This window comes from Scomber japonicus, chromosome 22 (genome assembly GCF_027409825.1).
Source record: "Scomber japonicus isolate fScoJap1 chromosome 22, fScoJap1.pri, whole genome shotgun sequence".
In the NCBI taxonomy this organism is placed as follows: Eukaryota; Metazoa; Chordata; class Actinopteri; order Scombriformes; family Scombridae; genus Scomber; species Scomber japonicus.
In genome coordinates this window covers 28,031,194-28,052,640 of record NC_070599.1, presented here as the reverse complement: position 1 = coordinate 28,052,640, position 21,447 = coordinate 28,031,194, and the positions used below count along the sequence as shown (strand labels likewise).

At 39.4% G+C, this 21,447-nt stretch overlaps 3 protein-coding genes across 3 annotated transcripts in view; 1 reads left to right on the top strand and 2 right to left on the bottom strand.

Moving 5' to 3' along the window:
• Nucleotides 1-6,515: 6,515 nt before the first annotated feature.
• Nucleotides 6,516-21,447, bottom strand: part of LOC128383674 (zinc finger protein 271-like) — a gene marked incomplete at its 5' end in the record, with an annotated part of 108,849 nt that continues 93,917 nt past the window's right edge. Inside the window, one exon of the mRNA XM_053343262.1 lies at nt 6,516-7,024. Coding sequence (XP_053199237.1) covers nt 6,582-7,024 — 443 coding nt within the window. The remainder of the gene's footprint in view (nt 7,025-21,447) is intronic.
• LOC128384335 (uncharacterized) lies at nt 11,525-13,815 on the bottom strand. Its single transcript, XM_053343889.1, has 4 exons — nt 13,714-13,815; nt 12,655-12,912; nt 12,145-12,312; nt 11,525-11,842 (listed from the first exon to the last, which is right to left on the bottom strand). Exons 1-4 carry the CDS (start codon nt 13,804-13,806, stop codon nt 11,525-11,527), a joined length of 837 nt encoding a protein of 278 aa, XP_053199864.1. The 5' UTR covers nt 13,807-13,815.
• Nucleotides 17,119-21,447, top strand: part of ift46 (intraflagellar transport 46 homolog (Chlamydomonas)) — a 5,147-nt gene continuing 818 nt past the window's right edge. The window contains exons 1-4 of the mRNA XM_053343690.1: nt 17,119-17,385; nt 18,235-18,527; nt 18,615-18,708; nt 19,567-19,698. Coding sequence (XP_053199665.1) covers nt 17,263-17,385; nt 18,235-18,527; nt 18,615-18,708; nt 19,567-19,698 — 642 coding nt within the window. The 5' untranslated portion in view covers nt 17,119-17,262. The remainder of the gene's footprint in view (nt 17,386-18,234; nt 18,528-18,614; nt 18,709-19,566; nt 19,699-21,447) is intronic.

Below are 21,447 nucleotides of genomic sequence, written 5' to 3'. Positions count from 1 at the left end.
GACTACTACCAGAGCAGAATGGAGGAGAACCAGGACCAGGAGAACCACACCAGCATCCTCGTTAAAAGAGAAGAATCAGACTCTGCTACCACCGATACACAGGTCAGTGTTCAGGACTCAAATAACCCGTAAAAGTCATGTAAAGAATATTCATTACATGTTAAAGTCCTCCTACAGTAAAAGTACTTAATACAGTCTCAGTATATACAGATGGATCTAAGGGTCTGAATACTGGTAGCACAGGTTTTGCTTTTAGTATAGAGTGTGAAAATGTATTAGTCATCAGGTCAGAGAGGTTTTTATGTTACTGGAAAGAAACTGAACCAAAATAATTAACTTTACTTTAAGTTCAGTGAAATATAGTTTTTATTTATTTATGTATGTGTTCTTGTGTTTGTGTGTTTAAGGGGATAGATGACTCTGCAGTAGGTGGCAGTAATTCACCTCCATGCTGGTTGACAATCGTCATAAAACAGGAAAAAGAAGAAGAAGAAGAACAGTCCATCAGTCAGAGAGGAGACCTGCTGGACTTCACAGACCAGGACCAGAACCAGAACCCAGAGCAGCACACCAACAACCCCGATATTAAAAGAGAAGAATCAGACTCACCCTCTGCTACCACCGATACACAGGTCAGTGTTCAGGACTTCAGGATGAAACCGGCTTCATAACCAGACTAAAGACATGGGGACGAGTCTCGAGGGTCCATTTATCATCCGTTCATTCTGTTGTTGGAGAGAACGTTTAAGTATCGTGTCATAGTTATGAGAAAGTCTGAAACAAGGAAACTAAAACACTTCCAGGATTCTGAGATCTAATCAATTATCTGACAGATTGTTGGTTGATTCGATGTCATGGCCTCAAACTGTAACTTTCAACCCTGTTAAACTAGCAATGAAAAAATACTCTAGTGCAAGTAAGTCCTAGCATTGCAGTACTACAGTATTATAGTGATGTAGTATGCAGTATTACAGTAAAAGTACTACAGTATTATAGTGATGTAGTATGCAGTATTACAGTAAAAGTACTGCAGTATTATAGTGATGTAGTATACAGTATTACAGTAAAAGTACTACAGTATTATAGTGATGTAGTATGCAGTATTACAGTAAAAGTACTGCAGTATTATAGTGATGTAGTATACAGTATTACAGTAAAAGTACTGCAGTATTATAGTGATGTAGTATGCAGTATTACAGTAAAAGTACTGCAGTATTATAGTGATGTAGTATGCAGTATTACAGTAAAAGTACTGCAGTATTATAGTGATGTAGTATGCAGTATTACAGTAAAAGTACTGCAGTATTATGAGTGATGTAGTATGCAGTATTACAGTAAAAGTACTGCAGTATTATAGTGATGTAGTATGCAGTATTACAGTAAAAGTACTGCAGTATTATAGTGATGTAGTATGCAGTATTACAGTAAAAGTACTGCAGTATTATAGTGATGTAGTATGCAGTATTACAGTAAAAGTACTGCAGTATTATAGTGATGTAGTATGCAGTATTACAGTAAAAGTACTGCAGTATTATGAGTGATGTAGTATGCAGTATTACAGTAAAAGTACTGCAGTATTATAGTGATGTAGTATGTAGTATTACAGTAAAAGTACTGCAGTATTATAGTGATGTAGTATGCAGTATTACAGTAAAAGCATCAGTGTTTAGTCCAGTGGTTCCCAACCTAGGGGTGGGGCCCCTCCAAAGGGTCAGCAGATAAATGTGAGGGGTGGTGAGATGATTAATGGGGAAAGTTCTGATACTCAAATGTGTTTTCAGTTTCAGACTTTATATTGGGCCAATATGCTAAATGTTGTTGTTTCTTTATTTTTATTTATGTGTATTAATGTGTTTGTGTGTTCTTGTGTTTAAGGGGATAGATAACTCTGGTTCACACTTCAACTACAGAGTAGATGGCAGTAATTCACCTTCCTGCTGGTTACCACTCGACATAAAACAGGAAAAAGAAGAAGAAGAAGAACAGTCCATTAGTCAGAGAGGAGACCTACTGGATTTCACAGACCAGGACCAGGACCAGAGCAGAATGGAGGAGAACAAGGACCCGGAGCACCACACAGACAAACAGGTCAGCGTTCATGACTTCATGATAACCCGACTAAAGACATGAGGACGAGTCTCGAGGGTCTGTATATCATCTGTTCATTCTGTTGTTGCTGAGAAAGTCTGAAAAAAGGAAACTAAAACACTTCCAAGCTTTGTGTTCATGGAGTTGTTCTGCTGTGAAAACTACAGAAAGGTCTCAGTGTTTCATGAGACCTTTTTGAATCTCAGGACCAAGACCCCAGGGTCAGTGCCCTCTCTGTGGCCCCTGCAGCTGGGTATTAATGCTTTAATCCAACTTGACCACTGTGGGTTGTGATCAACAGTCATGATCTCAATGTTATTTATGGTTTTATATCACTTGCACCACCATGTTACCTCACTCTCTCTCACTCTCTCTCTCTCTTTCTGTGTTTCCATAGAGACAAAACAGAAGAACAGGACTCAAACATCACCACTTACAGCGCTGGGGCAGAGCCTTCAGATCATCAGGATATTTAAAGATTCATCAGAGAGCTCACACTGGACACAAACCGTACAGCTGTAACCAGTGTGGGAAAAGTTTCACCCAAGATGGTCATCTAAAAAAACATCAAGGTATTCATACAGGAGAGAAACCATACAGTTGTGACCAATGTGGGAAAGCTTACAGTACTCTTGGTGGTTTACAAATGCACCAGCACATTCATACTAGAGAAAGACTGTACCGGTGTGAGCAATGTGGGAGAACTTTCACCCAAGACAGTACTCTAAAACGCCACCAACGCATTCATAGGGGTGAGAAACCATATTGGTGTGAGCAATGTGGTAAAACTTTCATTAAAGAGAGTAACTTAAAAACTCATCAACGCATTCACACTGAAGAAAAACCGTATTGGTGTGATCAATGTGGGAAAACTTTTACTCAAGACAGTACTCTAAAACGCCACATACGTATTCACACTGGAGAGAGACCGTACTGGTGTGAGCTGTGTGGGAAAAACTTCACTCAAGAGGGTAATTTAAAAACCCACCAACGCATCCATACCGGAGAGAGACCATACAGCTGTAACCAATGTGGTAAATCTTTCCCTCGAGGCAGTGCCCTGAGGAAACACAAACGCATTCACACTGGAGAGAAACTATACTGGTGTGAACAATGTGGTAAAACTTTCACTCAAGACAGTACTCTCAAATGCCACCAACGAACACACACTGGAGAGAGACCATACTGGTGTGAGCAGTGTGGGAAAGGCTTCACTAGAGACAGTGATCTTAAGAGGCACCAACGTATTCACACTGGAGAGAAACCGTACTGGTGCGAGCAATGTGGGAAAACTTTTTCCAGAGACAGTGATCTAAAAAGGCACCAACGTATTCACACTGAAGAGAAGCCATACTGGTGTAAGCAGTGTGGTAGTACTTTCACCCAAGACAGTCATCTAAAACGTCACCAGCGAATTCACACCGGAGAGAAACCATACAGCTGTGAGCAGTGTGGGAAAACTTTCACTTCAGGGAGTAATCTAAAACGACACCACCACAGTCACCGCAGTCATGCAGTACTGAGTTGAACATACTAAAGAGGGACACAGGAGAGATAAAACTGTTCCACCACATGACACTTTTCACATAGGCAGCTGAAATGGCTCCAGAATTTCTCTTCTTAAAGGACCAGTGTGGATGATTTTGTGGTGTCAAGTGAGGTTACAAATTGGAAGCAACTGAATACCCCTGCCTTTATAAGCATGTAGAAGAATCTATGGTGGCCATTAAACTTGCACGAAACGCAAAATACTCTTCTAGGTTTGTCCGTTCTGGGCTACCGTAGAAACATGGCAGAACAATTGGCTCTGTGGAAGAGGACCCCGCTCTCTCTGTTGATATAAAGCCTCATTCTAAGATTACTGAAAATTGCCATTAGATCCCCCTTAATCTGACACACTGGTCTTCTTGAGTATGAGTTGTTATAACTATAAACCATTCATTAACATTAGTTGTAGCTTTGTTATTATTAACAGCTAAATTATTGTTTTTTTTCTATTAAATGTACAGCTTTGAAATGTATTCTACAAGAAATTGGGTGGACTTTGGGAGATTTTTATAAGGAGTTAAGTGTCAAAGTTAGTAAAAACAGCAGCTACATGTTTGTGAGTTTTCTATACTCAAGCTAACCAGCTAACATTAGTCCTGAGTTTGTTCAATATTACTATTAAATTCAATCTAGTGTCATTAAACAAAAGTTACTAATAGTTGATGGGTTGATCTTAAAACACTGAATGTCTCCTGATGCCCACAGCCAATGCTTCTGTGATGATAGGCTTGTTTTTGTGTGGAGTAATTTGTTGAACACACCACGCTTCATGTTAAATCTTCATCATTTTCTGGACTTTGTTACCATGAAACTGACGGTGTGTGAGACCGGATATCATTCTGCTGTTACCAGAATAAACAGCTGATTCAAGCCAAAAGTGACATTTGTGCCTCATTCATCAGACTTTGCAGAGCAATGACAGCAGATTGTTGAAGTGAGATAAATAAGTGTACCTTTATGTCTGGTTCTGTTGTTTCATTTTTCTTGATAAGGAAGCCTTTTCTTTATATGCTGTTCCTGAGAGTTTTGCACCTGTTCCATCCCTGAGGTAATATATTATTTTATTATAAAAATATATTGTTTTATTTTATCTGAAATGGCAAAACATAAAACTAAAGGCTTTGTCAAAATCTATCTCCCAATGGTTGTTGAGAGAAAATAGTTTACATATGTATTATAAACTGTCAAACACCTTATTTTAGTTCACATTAGAGCTGTTAATGTCAGCCAAAATAAAAAGTCTTTCTTTAGAAGTCATATCATTAACATTATGATTTATACGTTATCTGGTAAATTGAGTAACGTATTCACAGTCTGGAAAGAAGTAAGGATGGACTAACTAACATCACTTACTTGTCAGTGGAGTTGGTTTTCCTTCATTCAAGGCAGCCGAACATTCAACCAGTCAAGGTACCAGTCAAATTCATCTCTCCAGCTGTTCACTACTGTTTGTTCTTTTTTTGACTTGTACGATGCAGTTGTGTAATTAAATTGCTGCCACTGTTCTTCTGAGGTAAAAACTGATTAAGTGAAATATAGACACAACCCACCACTGAGTTGGGCATATTATGGTGAAAAATGTTCATTCAACCCAAATCAAACCGTCTGGATGAGTTTTATTACAGGTCAATGTTTTACAATAAAACAAAAGGCAAGTCAAGGAGCAAACACATGTTTCTACAAAATCTCCATTAGCTTGATTTAATAATAATTAATTAGAATCAACTTGCTGCTTCTCAGGTCATAATTCATCTCATGTGTCTATCACATCTCATTCATCACTCTGTAGCCACTGCTTTCCCTTTCCATCATGTGTCTGTGTTTTTAATCTGTTGTAATTTTAGTTGTTTTTTTATGTTCTCAGTCGCTTAACCTTAAAAGATTACTTATAATCATAATTCTAATTTATCTCTCTTGTGTGGCCAAGAAGATGGACCATTTCCTTATTAAATGTAATATGACTCATTTGTCACTCAACAAATTATAAACATCTTTGTATTATCAAATTGATGAAAATTCCCCCAAACTAACACTCTCTTAACTACTTGTGAAATTAATGTAGCCTTTCCTATGTGACCTCCTATTGATAACAACCATAACTAATCAAATATTTTCCCTCTTTCATTCACTGAGCCTCTCCTGTAACTGTTTCTGTTCTACAAAAATTAAAACCAGACATGTCTCATTTGGTCATCAGGAGTACAAACAAAACACTTTTACATACAATAAAGTAACTTATTGTGTTTTTAATTGAGTTTATACACATCAGACAGGAAACAGCAGGATGGTAATGGAGTTCAGGGTCCAGCAGAGGGTGCTCATGTTGCAACGCACCAATTCCAGTGATAAACTAATCACATTACATTATTACAAGACAAAACAGAAAAACTATAGAAAATAACATTATATTAAAATAGAAAGATAAAGGACTATTGATTCATTTTATTTACAGCAAGAATCGGTCATTTGCTTTGACTGCTTTTATTAATATTAGTATTGAACATACAAATGTTCAGAGCTAACATTAGCTATTTAACGTGCAGCTGTTGATTATTTAACATTGAGTAAAGAAATCAGAAAAGTAGCTGCTATTTTTACTGACATTATGACTTCACACTTCATAAAAACTATTAAAAAACCCCAAAACAGTAGTAAAGTAGTAAAGCTGGTAATTATAGCAAGAGACAAGCTCATGCTAATGACCTGATGGCGACAGTTCAAACTAATGCCAAAATCATATAAAAGGGAAATTCTGTAGCTCTCAAGTATTTATGAATTAAATCTCAAAACTTTTAAAACAAGATTTTTAGGCTAGAAGTTAACAACAACTACAACTCTCTTTGTAGAGGAGCTCAGGATAGAACTGGATATATGGACTGTTAAGGCATTGAGAATGAAAGGTCACCACTAACCAGCCTCTGAAACATGTTCAACATGAAGCTGAGTCAGTGTTTGTGGGTTTTTAAAACACTGCTGCTAGAAAAGCTTTTCCCACACTGCTTACACCAGTACGGTTTCTCTCCAGTGTGAGTTCGTTTGTGCAATGTTAGACTGTAGCTTGTAGAGAATGCTTTGTTACACTGCTCACACCAGTACGGTTTCTCTCCCGTGTGAATGCGTTGATGGCATGTCAGATGACTGCCTCTAGTGAAAGCTTTCCCACAATGCTCACAGCTGTACGGTTTCATTCCAGTGTGAATACGTTGGTGCCTTTTTAGGTCACTGTCTCTTCTGAAAGCTGTCCCGCATTGAGAACAGATGTATGGTTTCTCTCCAGTGTGAATCCGTTTGTGGCACTTTAGATGACTCATTATAGTGAACTCTTTCTCACACTGGTCACACTTAAACGGTTTCTCTCCAGTATGAAAGCGGTGGTGGACTCTTAGGTCAGAGGCTGACTTGAAAGTTTTCCCACATAGGTCACAGCTGTGGACAGTGTGTTTCGGTTTGTCACGGTGCTGATTGTGGTGATGTTTGAGTCTCTTTCCTCTCCTTGGTTTCTATGGCAACAGAAAAACACACAGACAGAGAGAGAGAGTAAGTGAGATGACATTTGCAGTGCATTTACAAGTTGTAAAGTAAGTTTCCTAACCATTCCCGGGGAAAAAAACACTCAAACACATAAAAGAACCAAAAAGCATAGATCGGTCCTTTAATCACAGACAGACGGAGAGTCATGCTCTTCTGTTGACGGACCATCGGACCCCCAAGACTTGTCCTCGTGTCTGTAGTCGGTTTGACCAGAGTTTACATTAGCAGGTATATGCCTACTTTTGGCCGGTATAATATGTAATTGGCCAGCAGATTAAAATATCAACAGCCAAAATGTCCGAAAAACGTCAAATAAATAAATACATGTATAAAGTCATTAACAAAATATTAAATATTAATATTATCATATAATATTATGTGATATAACCTGTAAGAGTGTTTGATCATGTCACCGACTGCAGCACTTATAATCCATGCTGCAGGTGTAAAAAAATCACGCAGCAAATAAATGTGAATTAAAAGTGGGTTTTTTGGGTTTTTTTAAAACCACGTGACCCTAGAGAGCTCTGTACTGTATTAAACATATCAACGCTGTCGGGCGCAAACCTCCTTTGTCCAAAATTGTTACTTTAAGTTAGGAGATAGGAGGTTTGTGCCGTCAATGATTATGACGGCCGCATCAGCTGCAGTAGCTCATTGCATTACCTAACCATCAACTTACAGTTTACAGAGTTTATTGTAACTACTTGTGTGCTGTTTTTCATGTTGTTTAATACATTTAGCCAACATCTATTATAAAAGATAAAGTGCTATTAACATGTCAATGATGGACCAAGGCCTCAAAATAAATCATTATCCTTTACAGCGTTTGTGGAAATTAAACATTGTATGTAAATATGTAAAAAATTGTATAAAGTTATTTATTTAGCCTAACATTGCAAACACCAGCAGAGTGTCTCCAATCAACAGCTTGCGTTATTCCTCTACAGTCGAGTGAAGCAATTACCAACATTTCTGGCTCAATACTGCTTCCTACTGGCGGGTGAACAAAACTGAATGAACATTTTCTAACACAATATATTTTTATTGAAAAATGCACAATAAATAACAATGGCACAACAACAATTAATAATGCCATAAATAAAAACAATGCATAGACATAGAAAACCTGGCAACCAACAATAAACACATATAATGAACATTAATACTAAGTGTGTGTGTTGAAATGATTATAACACTGGTAAAACATTGGTAACAGATTTATATTTGAAATGATGACCTATGTTTGTGTGTGTGTGTGTGTGTGTGTGTGTGTGTGTGTGTGTGTGTGTGTGTGTGTGTGTGTGTGTACGTCCTAGTGTTTCAGATTGTCATAAAAGCTGTGGAAGTCTTTGGGTATGACCTCCTTGAGTTCTTGGAGGTGTTTGTATTTCGTCTCCTTGATCTTCAGGCTGTGTGTGTAGAGCGGTTTGACTGCAGGTGAGGACGTGTGTCGGAGCTGCTGCTTTGGTCTCCAGTCATCGGAGTGCTGGGTTTTGAAGTCCACCGTCCCGTTGATGTTGTACCTAACAACATACAAAAAGAACGACACACCAAACAGTTAACATAAAATACAAATGATAATTTTACATAGATTATAACGCCTCATTTAAATCCTATCTCAGCACACTGCACACTGAATTTAGTCCTTACCATCAAGCTCTTGGTGCTCTTTCATGTTGCTTCTATTGTGATTTAACTAAACTTCTTAATATGTCTTGTTGTGATGTTATGATATACCAACATGTTTTATGTAAATGCATTTTTAGATGTTACACGAAACCAAGACAAACGCTGCCTTCTGTACACAAAAGGTAGACAAAGCATTTTCTATTCCAACATCATGACTTTTGACGTGGACTGGTGAGAGAGACTTTTGTTTAGATTGATACTGTAGTTACCTGATGGCTCTGACATCGTGGACAGTGGGGTTACCAGGTTTGATCCCTGGACAGATAGACCTGCAGAGCCTCAGATTGGTGAAGTCTTGGAAGAAGGTATGGTCCACATATTTGACTTCATATGGGTTGGGCTTGGACCGCACACTCTTCATCAGATCAACGTATTGAGCCGGGACATAGATTTCCTGGTTTCTCAGACGCCTCTCGATGACACTGTGCACCGAGTCACACTCCATCTGTGTGTGTCCCTTCTCCAGGAACTTCTGGGTTACCACCTTCTTCGTCTCCATGCAGAAGTTCAGAAGAGCGTTGCTGAGCACTGAATGGCGGCTTTGGTGCCCACAACCATCGCTCCACAGAATGTATTCTTCATGCTCGTTGTGCTCAGAAAGGAAATTGGTGACACAGGATGCAAACTCACTGGCAGACAGAGCTCCCTCACCTTCATGCCAGACATAGCATGTGGCATTGTGTGTAGACATGTTGTAAACAGTAAAGTTGTGGACGGCTAGTTTTGTTTTGTAGTAGAGAGCCGACGCTTTCAAACTAGGGCAGAGGAGGAGGGCTTGCAGATCCATGCAGACAACCATGGTTTTATCATTTGCTTTTTTTTTGTCCTGCACTTTTTCAGCACGGGCTTCTTCCTTTTTGAGAAAATGGTCCTGCCACTCATTTTCTGCCAGGTTGCCAGCCTTGAAGGAGCAGCAGGTGTCACACTGGTCCTTCTTTGGATGGTAGAGACTCAGGTTCTGCTGCTTAAATTCTTCAGTGAACACCTGCCTTGATAACGGTCTCAGCATCTTCTCCTCAGCAGCACGATGGTACTCTTCATGCAGGTCAGCCATGGACTGAAAGACAGGCTCCAGGTACTGTTTTGATGTGGATGACCTACAATAGTGGGGGGGCACCTTAGGGAGATCCTTTAGAAAACTCCTGATGAACTCATGAGCCTCTCTGTGCTGTGATGCTGTTTTCTTCTCTGTTGCGTTCTCTGTGTCTTGCACCCAGTTCCTGGCAGACCATGTCCCTATTCCCAGAGTTGCCAAAAACATACCCCTGCACACCCTTAATCTTTGCCCATTCACTCGTAAAAAGAAAACAAAAGTAGATGACCTTCTTGAATGTTCAGACCCTCTTCTCCTCTGTACCAGGGTGACATCTACCAGACCACTCACATACATCCTTTTCTCTTCCCAGTTCATGTTCTCCCAGAATCTTTTAAAAATCATCTCCCTGTCTGCCTCCTTGATGTTCCTGCAGTGATGCTTGGTGGACCTGACACACGCAGCAGACGTGCATCGTGGTCCCATTCCTCGGGGGTCCTTGGTGACTTCTCCCTTCTTGTTTCTCCCAACGTACAGCTGTCCCATCATTCTTCTTCTTTTTGCCTCATTCTTCCTCCAATAATAGTTCCCCTTTTCATGCTCAGCCTCATCACAATCTTAAAAAAAATGCAACGACAAAAATTAGAGTGTGTGTGTGATCCATTGTGACTATGCTGTGAAATGTGCTATCTACTCCACACATTCACATTCATACATTGTACTTGTAATACATTTCTACACAACCCATCCTCATCATCACCTCTCTTGGGCCGTCTTCTTGTCCTCGTTCTCTGAGCTGCCATCATCTCTCCCTGCTTCTGGTTGTTCCTCTCCGTCGCTCTCTCCGTCTGTGCTGTCGCTGTTCTCTAAATACAACAATCAAAAACATGTGAGTGTGTGTGTGTGTGTGTGATCCACTGTGAAATGTGCTAATCTATCCACTCTAAACAATACCATTCATACATTGTAATACATGTCTACTTAACTCATGTCATACAATAACATTACTAATTTACCTGCATCCACATCATAATCCCTATCTTTGCTGTCATGTGCCGTCTCATGCTCTCTCTCTGAGCTGCTCCATGGTTCTTCCTCTCTGTCACTGTCTATCACTGGCCTTAACTTTTTCACCTCCTCATAGGACACCTTCACCATCTCTAACATTTTCCTCAGGGACACAGACATCACTACACTGCCTTGTTTTTTCTTCCAAGTATAACTTTTGATGAAGTATCAATCTACAGTTAGCTAGCAACAGACAGGCTGTGAATAACATTACTCTGGTAATTTCTTATCACATCGCTAGCTAGCTCAACACTTCTACACTGCATACTTTTAACTGAATTTGCAACCACCTAAGCTTTATATGAAAAGACTTTGAGCTATTTACCTCAGTGACATCCAACAATATCCTCGACTCCTCTTGTTTGTCTCCGCTCCGTTGGTTTACGTCCTTCAAAATATGGCGGAAGGGTGGAGTTAGGAGGTTTGGTCGACAGTTTCAGGATCCAATGGGGTTAGGTTTAGTCAAAGGCGGTTTTAAATACTTTTCATTGGTTAAATATTTATAAAACCACAGTCAGTCATAAAGAGTGGCCAATAGTGCTGATTTATGGAAAAAACTTTAAATCATGATTTTTGGACATAGGAGGTTTGCGCCTGATAGCGACGATATGTATATGTCCGGTAGTTGTTCTGTACGGCCAGAATATTACCGGCAAAAAAAAGTATAGCGCAAACTCTGACACTGACCTGTGTATCGGTGGTGGCAGAGGGTGAGTCTGATTCTCCTCTTTCAATAATGGGGTTGTTGGTGTGGTGCTCTGGGTTCTGGTTCTGGTTCTGGTCCTGCTCCTGGTCCTGGTCTGTGAAATCCAGCTGGTCTCCTCTCTGACTGATGGACTGTTCTTCCTCTTTTTCCTGTTTTATGTCGGAGTTATCTATCCCCTGAAACAAACAAGAAAAAAATAATTTAAATAAACATTTGTTCACTGAACACTAACATCTTTTTTGTTGGGTTTCTGTCACGTAATGGAATAATGGATGCATGAGGCTTCATTTGAAAGGTAACATCTTCTAGTTTATGTGGTTTAAACACAACCTAAACTCCGTCAGTCAAAACATGGCTCAAAAAAGGTTTTTTGGTCCTCGTCCTATAACAAGTCATATTTAGATAACAATAACTATCACATACTTTATAGCAGAATGATGCAAATCACCACACTACATGTTGGCAGCCAAACACTGACCTGTGTATCAGTGGTAGAAGACGATGAGTCTGATTCTTCTCTTTTAATAACAGGGTGGTTGGTGTGGTGCTCTGGGTCCTGGCTGAAATCCAACAGGTCTCCTCTCTGACTGATGGACTGTTCTTCTTCTTCCTCTTTTTCCTGTTTTATGTCGGAGTTATCTATCCCCTGAAAACAAGAAATAAAAAAAGACAACCAATTTTGTTTGGTTTCTTTCAAGTAATGGAATAATGGATGCATGAGGCTTCATTTGAAAGGCAACATCTTTTAGTTTATGTGGCTAAAACACAACCTAAACTCCGTCAGGCAAAACAAAGCTCAAAATAGGTTTTTTGGTCCTTGTCCTATAACAAGTCATATTTGATAACAATAACTATCACATACTTTATAGCAGAGAAATGTCTCCAAGTGACCAAGAAGCTATACAATGTGTACAAAAAAGTTGACTTGTTCTAGATGTCTTTAGTCTGGTTATAAAGCTGGTTATAACCTGAAGTCCTGAACACTGACCTGTATATCGGTGGTAGCAGAGGGTGAGTCTGATTCTTCTCTTTTAATAACGAGGTGGTCAGTGTGGTGCTCCTGGCCCTGGTTCTCGTTCTCCTCCATTTTGATCTTGTATTGGTTCTGGTCTGTGAAGTCCAGCAGGTCTTCTCTTTGACTGATGGACTGTTCTTCTTCTTCTTCTTTTTCATGTTTTATGTCAATTGTCAGCCAGTGATGAGGTGCATTACTGTCATCTACTGTGTTGTTTGAGTTATCTATCCCCTTAAATAAACAAGAAAATAAATTATTTAAAAAACAATATTTCACTTAACACTTACTTCTTTTGTGTTCAGTCCAGTTTAAAACACTTTGCCTCTATTGTCCACACTTTTGTACATTAGTAATTTAACTGCTGGTATAAATGATGATGACACATCCACAGAGCACAGGAAGGAAATGTTACTAGTTAATAAATGTTCCAAATAAACCATCAAAAAAGACTAATGTTCATATTTTAGCTGTGAAACAAAGAAAGCAGAAGCAGCTGCTCCTCTCCTGAACACTGGATCCATTCCAGCCAAGGTTTAAATTACTGGCAGGGCAGTCACATGCCCATTTCTCTCAATAATAAAAGTTAAATATATATATATATATTTTAAAAGACAAAGGGTGGTTTGCACTTTTTCTCCCTAAAAGAGCCACTTTTTATTCATTGTTTTCTGAATATGTTGACTTTTTTTACTTGAAACGTAGGTCTTAATTTTTGTATGCTGGGACTTCTTTAATTTAAGGGGGAAAAAGGGATTATTCAAGGCTCTGTTTGCACTTTTTAATTTATTTTATTCTGAGGTTTCGGTTTCTTTAACTTCTTTAACTTTCGGTTTCTTTAACAAACTAACTAAATAAACCAACCCGAACCAGATGATCCCCATATACAGCCTGGATTAAGTTCAATTAAATGAGTTTAGATGAAACTAAAGAGCAAAGTCTAGTGTTAAAGTCTATTAAATCTGCTTCATGTGAACAAAGTTTTAAATTCAACTGAGCAATGAAGAAGTTTAAAGTTAGAATCCTTGAGTTAACCTGTAGATAGGTGGTGATCCCAGTTGAGTGTAGTTCTTCTATTTTAATAACGAGGTTGTTAGTGTTCTGGTCCAGGTTCTGGTTCTCCTCCATTCTGGTGTCGTAGTGTTCCTGGTCTGGTCCGTACTGGACTAAACAGTAACTTACACAAAGTTTATTGTTTGAGTAAACAACATTCTTCTTCTTCTCCTTCTTCCGCCTCCTTATCTTCTTTGTTTTTCTGGCGGACTACAAACCAACATTAAAGGGTTCATACCGCCACCTACTGTATCTGAATTGTAACATCATGACACAATCATTTCAAGATTTCAAAAAGTAAAAAACTTTGTGCTGAAGTTATGTTGAATATTTTTCTTTTTATTACACAATAAAAAAGTCAGATAATTTGCTCTTTTCAACAATAGAAAAAGAAAAAGTTGAGTGGGCAAATATCAAAAAACAAAATCAGGTACAGAGGTATTCATACGCAGGGCTTTTAAAAAATGTCACAGCTTTTTCAAACATTTTATAAAATGTTATCTCGTTTAGATATGTGTCAGGAATAATTGAAAAAAAAAAAAAAAAAATTTGTGTATGAAATATTTTGCCAAAAGAATTCAATTATTATTCCCAATTTCTATTTTCTTGTCCTTCAATTGGAGATGAAAATGTATGTTTTAATTTGCTAAAATCAAAGTACTTTGACCATTATAGGTTATCCAATATTGAATAGCTTCCCAAAAGGTCATGGTTAATCTACAAGAGAAATGAAGATGTTCTATAGGCTCAATGTCTGAGTGTTAAAAAAGTACAGATATTTAAATCTAAATCAAACTTTTGGTGTAGGAAGTCATCACATGGGTATGTAAACAAGTTCACAGGTTTTATTGTTGTTTTATTGTTTTATTGTTTTTATTACTAATATTATATGTAAACGTTGAGTGCCACGGGACTGCTGCCTGGATGAGTGCATGATTTATTTCCAGTGTTCAAAAGTCACCCTGATCATATTCTGGTTTTGATAATTGCACTAACACTAACTAAATAACTTTGACTTTTGCAGTATTAAGTACATCTTACTGGTCAGTATCAAGTGTGACAGGAGATGTAAGCAGAGAGTAGCACACAGAGGGCTAGCACACACACACACACACACACACACACACACACACACACACACACACACACACACACACACACACACACCTTTGCCTGCATTTGAGCAGTAAGAGTGTCAATATATTGTTGTTATATAAGTTGTAAGTTGTTATATTATTTTCATATAGCCTTGAACTGTTGAATTGTTTAATCTGCTGAGTATACAGGAAATTAGTGATGTGTGTGAAGATTAAAGGGAACTATGTTGCACTAATTGATAAGGGGTTTTTATAAGTGATAAGAAGTGAATGCTTGCATTGTCTTAGCCAGAGTCACACCACTGTGCCAAAAAAAACACAAGGTAACTTGAAGTGGAAAAGTACAGAGAGTGAAAAGATGACCTTTAATGTGTTCTCAGCAAGTATGAGAAAGTAGGATGTTTGTCTCTTAACAGTTGTGTTTCAGGTTGGGCTCTAAGGCGTCACAACAACGGATGGAGTCAGATATCACGAGGAGAAGGAATGACACGTCTTGAGCCAATCAGAAGAGGACACCGCCTTGCATTACACCTACTGCTCTGTACGCTGTAAAACATTGGGTCAGGAAGAGATAGTCAGTCAGACTTCGTGAACTGATGAACACTCTGTTGCTTGTCAGGGATACTATAAGTCAGACCCAGAGCTCTGTAATATTGCACATTCTACTGTTGTTAAAAATAAAACTGATTATTTTGAACTAAAATGCTTCTCCTTCTATTTCATTAAAAGAATACGCGAGGACAAACTGACAGCCTCCTCAAAAATATGTGTCAGGAATAATTAAAAAAAACAACAACATAAATTTGCGTATGAAATATTTTGCCAAAAGAATTAAATTATTATTCCCAATTTCTATTTTCTTGTCCTTCAATTAGAGACGAAAATGTATGTTTTAATTTGCTAAAATCAAAGTACTTTGACCATTATAGGTTATCCAATATTGAATAGCTTCCCAAAAGGTCATGGTTAATCTACAAGAGAAATGAAGATGTTCTATAGGCTCAATGTCTGAGTGTTAAAAAAGTACAGATATTTAAATCTAAATCAAACATTTGGTGTAAGAAGTCATCACGTGGGTACCTTTAGTCTGAGGTACCTCCTGAGAAATTCATCACTCCAACAATAGATGTAGAGTTACTTAAAAAAACCCAACTAAACAAACAAAACAAAAAATTTAATCAAAGAGAAGTCCAAACTGGTACCAGCATGGACAACACTGCAAAATTATATTAACCACCAGCTGTTTACACTCACACTTTATTATGTACACCTATGTAATCTAATCCAAACCAATACAACAGCTCTGTTATAATTTCTACTTTATGAAGTTTATACATTTTCAGTTTTTGTTAACATTGTCAGGAAGGTGATAATTCTACTTTAAGTTTATTATTAAGATCATAGTGGATGGTGGTGTACTGGGGTGCATTATATTGAACAGTGTTAGTGCTAACCCTAACCCTTAATATCCTATGTTATCAGTAAAAGTACACAAGTATTATTGGTAAAAGTACACAAGTAATATCAGTAAAAGTACACAAGTAATAGCAGTAAAAGTACACAAGAATGAGTAAAAGTACACAAGTAATATCAGTAAAAGTACACAGGTATTATTGGTAAAAGTACACAAGTAATATCAGTAAAAGTACACAAGTATTATTGGTAAAAGTACACAAGAATGAGTAAAAGTACATAAGTGATATCAATAAAAGTACACAAGTAATATCAGTAAAAGTACACAAGAATGAGTAAAAGTACACAAGTAATATCAGTAATAGTACACAAGTATTATTGGTAAAAGTACATAAGTAATATCAGTAAAAGTACACAAGTAATATTGGTAAAAGTACACAAGAATGAGTAAAAGTACATAAGTGATATCAATAAAAGTACACAAGTATTATTGGTAAAAGTACACAAGTAATATCAGTAAAAGTACACAAGAATGAGTAAAAGTACTTAAGTGATATCAATAAAAGTACACAAGTATTATTGGTAAAAGTACACAAGTAATATCAGTAAAAGTACACAAGAATGAGTAAAAGTACATAAGTGATATCAATAAAAGTACACAAGTAGTAGGAGTAAGTACATAATATATTGGGAATATAATATTAGAGCATTTTCATTGTAATTCAGATCTAATTCCACTAGATGGCGGTAGCTTGTTTATAAGCTGTTTGTAAACCCGCCAAAAGACCAAGGAAGAAGACGTCATCCCATGATGCATTGTGTCCTCCGTTGCTAGGATACAGTCACTTCTCGCTGCTAGCTGCTAACAGGAAGCTAACGGAGTTCTTCAGTTTAACGTGATTAACGCGTTTTAAGTGTTTTTAGTGTTTCCCGTTGAGCTCAGACTGAGACAGGAACACTTGTACATCCGGTAGGTTAATGTATCTGGCTCGCGTCTCTACCGGAGATCTGTCGGTGTCTCATGGAGGGAGCTGACCGGAGAGTCCTGAAGAACCAACCGTACGACGAGAGTCTAGAGGTGCTGGACTCCGAGGAGGTGGCGAGCATCTGCAGTCCGGTAACCAGTCAGCGTCAGATAACCCCGGTAATCAGTCAGCGTCAGATAACTCCGGTAACCCCGGTAACCGGTTAGCGTCAGATAATCCCGGTAATCAGTCAGCGTCAGATAACTCCGGTAACCCCGGTAATCAGTCAGCGTCAGATAACTCCGGTAACCCCGGTAACCAGTCAGCGTCAGATAACCCCGGTAATCAGTCAGGGTAAGGTAACCCCGGTAACCGGTCAGCGTCAGATAACCCCGGTAATTGGCCAGTGTCAGGTAAACCCGGTAAAAGTGTAGTAAAAGTACACGAGTACCATCGGCTTGTCCTATCAGGTGTGTTGTAGTATAAAGTACAAGTACCTGAAAAGTACTGTGATGTTAAAGTACAGTATTGTAGTATAAAGTACTATAGTACTGTAGTACTGCAGTATTGTAGTATAAAGTACTATAGTACTGTAGTACTGCAGTATTGTAGTATAAAGTACTAGTACTGTAGTATTGTGGTACTGTGATGTTAAAGTACAGTATTGTAGTATAAAGTACTATAGTACTGTAGTACTGCAGTATTGTAGTATAAAGTACTATAGTGCAGTAGTACTGCAGTATTGTAGTACTGTGATGTTAAGTACAGTATTGTAGTATAAAGTACTATAGTATTGTAGTATAAAGTACTATAGTACTGTAGTACTGCAGTATTGTGGTACTGTGATGTTAAAGTACAGTATTGTAGTATAAAGTACTATAGTACTGCAGTAGTACTGCAGTATTGTAGTACTGTGATGTTAAGTACAGTATTGTAGTATAAAGTACTATATTATTGTAGTATAAAGATAAAGTACTGTAGTACTGCAGTATTGTGGTACTGTGATGTCACTCTGTTTCTTCCTCCAGTCCAGATCCAGGAGGAGGGGGCGGGGCCTGATGTCGGCCAATAGCAGCAGCGACGAGTTCGACGACGAGAAACCTCAGCGGGCGGCGGAGCCAGTCAACGGGCAGCCGGGGGGCAGCCCCAACGAGGAAGAGGAGGAGGAGGAGGAAGAGGAGGACGATGATGAGGAGGATGACTCTGATGAAGACGACACGGAGGACGAAGGCGAGGCGGTGGAAGGAGCGTACGACCCGGCCGACTACGCCAACCTGCCCGTCAGCACCGAGATCAAAGAGATGTTCCAGTACATCACACGGTGCGTTCAGGGACTTTAAACAGAATGATGATGACGTGTGATGTGATGAAGATGTGACCTTTGACCTCGGTGTGGTTTCCTCCTCAGTTACACTCCTCAGACGATGGAGCTGGATCACAGCCTGAAGCCGTTCATCCCAGACTTCATCCCCGCTGTGGGCGACATCGACGCCTTCCTCAAGGTCTGCCGTCAATCATCAATAATTTATAATAAGTCGACAAGAAACACATTTAATCCCCACAGAGACCGAAGTTTCATTTTCAACTCGTAGTAAAAGTAAAAAGTAGAAAACATTCCTGTGGTGCGTTCAGGTGTAATCGTATTTCACATGTTTATGTCCTGTGTGACCCGTGTGGCGTTCAGGTGTAATCGTATTTCACATGTTTATGTCCTGTGTGACCCGTGTGGCGTTCATGTGTAATCGTCTTTCACATGTTTATGTCCTGTGTGACCCGTGTGGCGTTCAGGTGTAATCGTCTTTCACATGTTCATGTCCTGTGTGGCCCGTGTGGCGTTCAGGTGTAATCGTCTTTCACATGTTCATGTCCTGTGTGACCCGTGTGGCGTTCAGGTGCAATCGTCTCTCACATGTTCATGTCCTGTGTGACCCGTGTGGCGTTCAGGTGTAATCGTCTTTCACATGTTTATGTCCTGTGTGGCCCGCGTGGCGTTCAGGTGTAATCGTCTTTCACATGTTCATGTCCTGTGTGGCCCGCGTGGCGTTCAGGTGTAATCGTCTTTCACATGTTCATGTCCTGTGTGGCCCGCGTGGCGTTCAGGTGTAATCGTATTTCACATGTTTATGTCCTGTGTGGCCCGTGTGGCGTTCAGGTGTAATCGTCTTTCACATGTTCATGTCCTGTGTGACCCGTGTGGCGTTCAGGTGCAATCGTCTCTCACAAGTTTATGTCCTGTGTGACCTGTGTGGCGTTCAGGTGTAATCGTCTTTCACATGTTCATGTCCTGTGTGACCCGTGTGGCGTTCAGGTGTAATCGTCTTTCACATGTTCATGTCCTGTGTGGCCCGTGTGGCGTTCAGGTGCCGAGGCCGGATGGGAAAACAGACAGTCTGGGTCTGCTGGTTCTGGACGAGCCCAGCGTGAAGCAGTCGGACCCCACGGTGCTGTCGCTGTGGCTGTCAGAGGAGTGTAAACAGCACGGAGCCGCAGAGGTGACACACACACATATACACACATATACACACTACACACACACATACATACACACACTACACACACATACACACACATACACACACTACACACACATATACACACTACATATACACACACACACACATATATACACACTACACACACACACACATATATACACACTACACACACACACACATATACCATCACACTACACACACACACATATACTCACTATACACACACACACTACACACATATACACACACATATGCACTACACACATATATACATACTACACACACACACATATACACACTACACTTACACACACACACACACTATACACATATACTCACTATACACACACACACTACACACATATACACACACATACACACACACATATGCACTACACACATATATACATACTACACACACACACACACATATACACACTACACACAGCATATACACACTACACACACATACATATACACACTATACACACACAGAGCACACACACACATATACACACACAGCACACACACTACACACATATACACATATACACACTACACACAGCACATACACTACACACACATATACACACTACACACATATACACTACAGACACACATATATACACACTACACGCACACACACATACGCACACATACACACATATACACACACACACACAGCACATACACACACACACATATACACACTATACACACACACACATATACACACTATACACACATACATATACACACTATACACACATACATATACACACTATACACACACATACATATACACACTATACACACACAGAGCACACACACACATATACACACACAGCACACACACTACACACACACATACACACATACACTACACACACTTGGCACACACACATTTACACACACACACACACACACTCTTCTTCTTCATCATTTGTTCAGGTTTCTATGAATTTCTCCGTCAGAAAAAGAATCAAAGACTCAAACTAGATTTTAAAGTTTAATAAAGAACTGAAACATTATTTAGAGAGTCAGAGGGTTAGAGGGTCAGAGAGTTAGAGAGTCAGAGAGTCAGAGAGTCAGAGAGTCAGAGGGTCAGAGAGTTAGAGGGTTAGAGAGTCAGAGGGTCAGAGAGTTAGAGGGTTAGAGAGTCAGAGGGTCAGAGAGTTAGAGGGTTAGAGAGTTAGAGAGTCAGAGGGTTAGAGAGTTAGAGAGTCAGAGGGTTAGAGAGTTAGAGAGTTAGAGGGTTAGAGAGTCAGAGGGTCAGAGAGTTAGAGGGTTAGAGAGTCAGAGGGTCAGAGAGTTAGAGGGTTAGAGAGTTAGAGAGTCAGAGGGTTAGAGAGTTAGAGAGTCAGAGGGTTAGAGAGTTAGAGAGTCAGAGAGTTAGAGGGTTAGAGAGTTAGAGAGTCAGAGAGTCAGAGGGTTAGAGAGTTAGAGAGTCAGAGGGTTAGAGAGTTAGAGAGTTAGAGGGTTAGAGAGTCAGAGGGTCAGAGAGTTAGAGGGTTAGAGAGTCAGAGGGTCAGAGAGTTAGAGGGTTAGAGAGTTAGAGAGTCAGAGGGTTAGAGAGTTAGAGAGTCAGAGGGTTAGAGAGTTAGAGAGTCAGAGAGTTAGAGGGTTAGAGAGTTAGAGAGTCAGAGAGTCAGAGGGTTAGAGAGTCAGAGGGTTAGAGAGTCAGAGGGTTAGAGAGTTAGAGAGTCAGAGAGTTAGAGAGTCAGAGAGTTAGAGAGTCAGAGGGTC

What these genes read in the sequence shown, in the direction of transcription:
- LOC128384335 (XM_053343889.1), bottom strand. Translation starts at nt 13,806, where the DNA reads ATGGAGGAGAACCAGAACCTGGACCAGAACACTAACAACCTCGTTATT. An exon ending in CTGCTACCACCGATATACAG is followed by an intron (nt 12,313 to 12,654) that starts GTCAGTGTTCAG and finishes TCTTGTTTTCAG; the next exon opens with GGGATAGATAACTCCGACAT. An exon ending in CTTCTACCACTGATACACAG is followed by an intron (nt 11,843 to 12,144) that starts GTCAGTGTTTGG and finishes TGTTTGTTTCAG; the next exon opens with GGGATAGATAACTCCGACAT.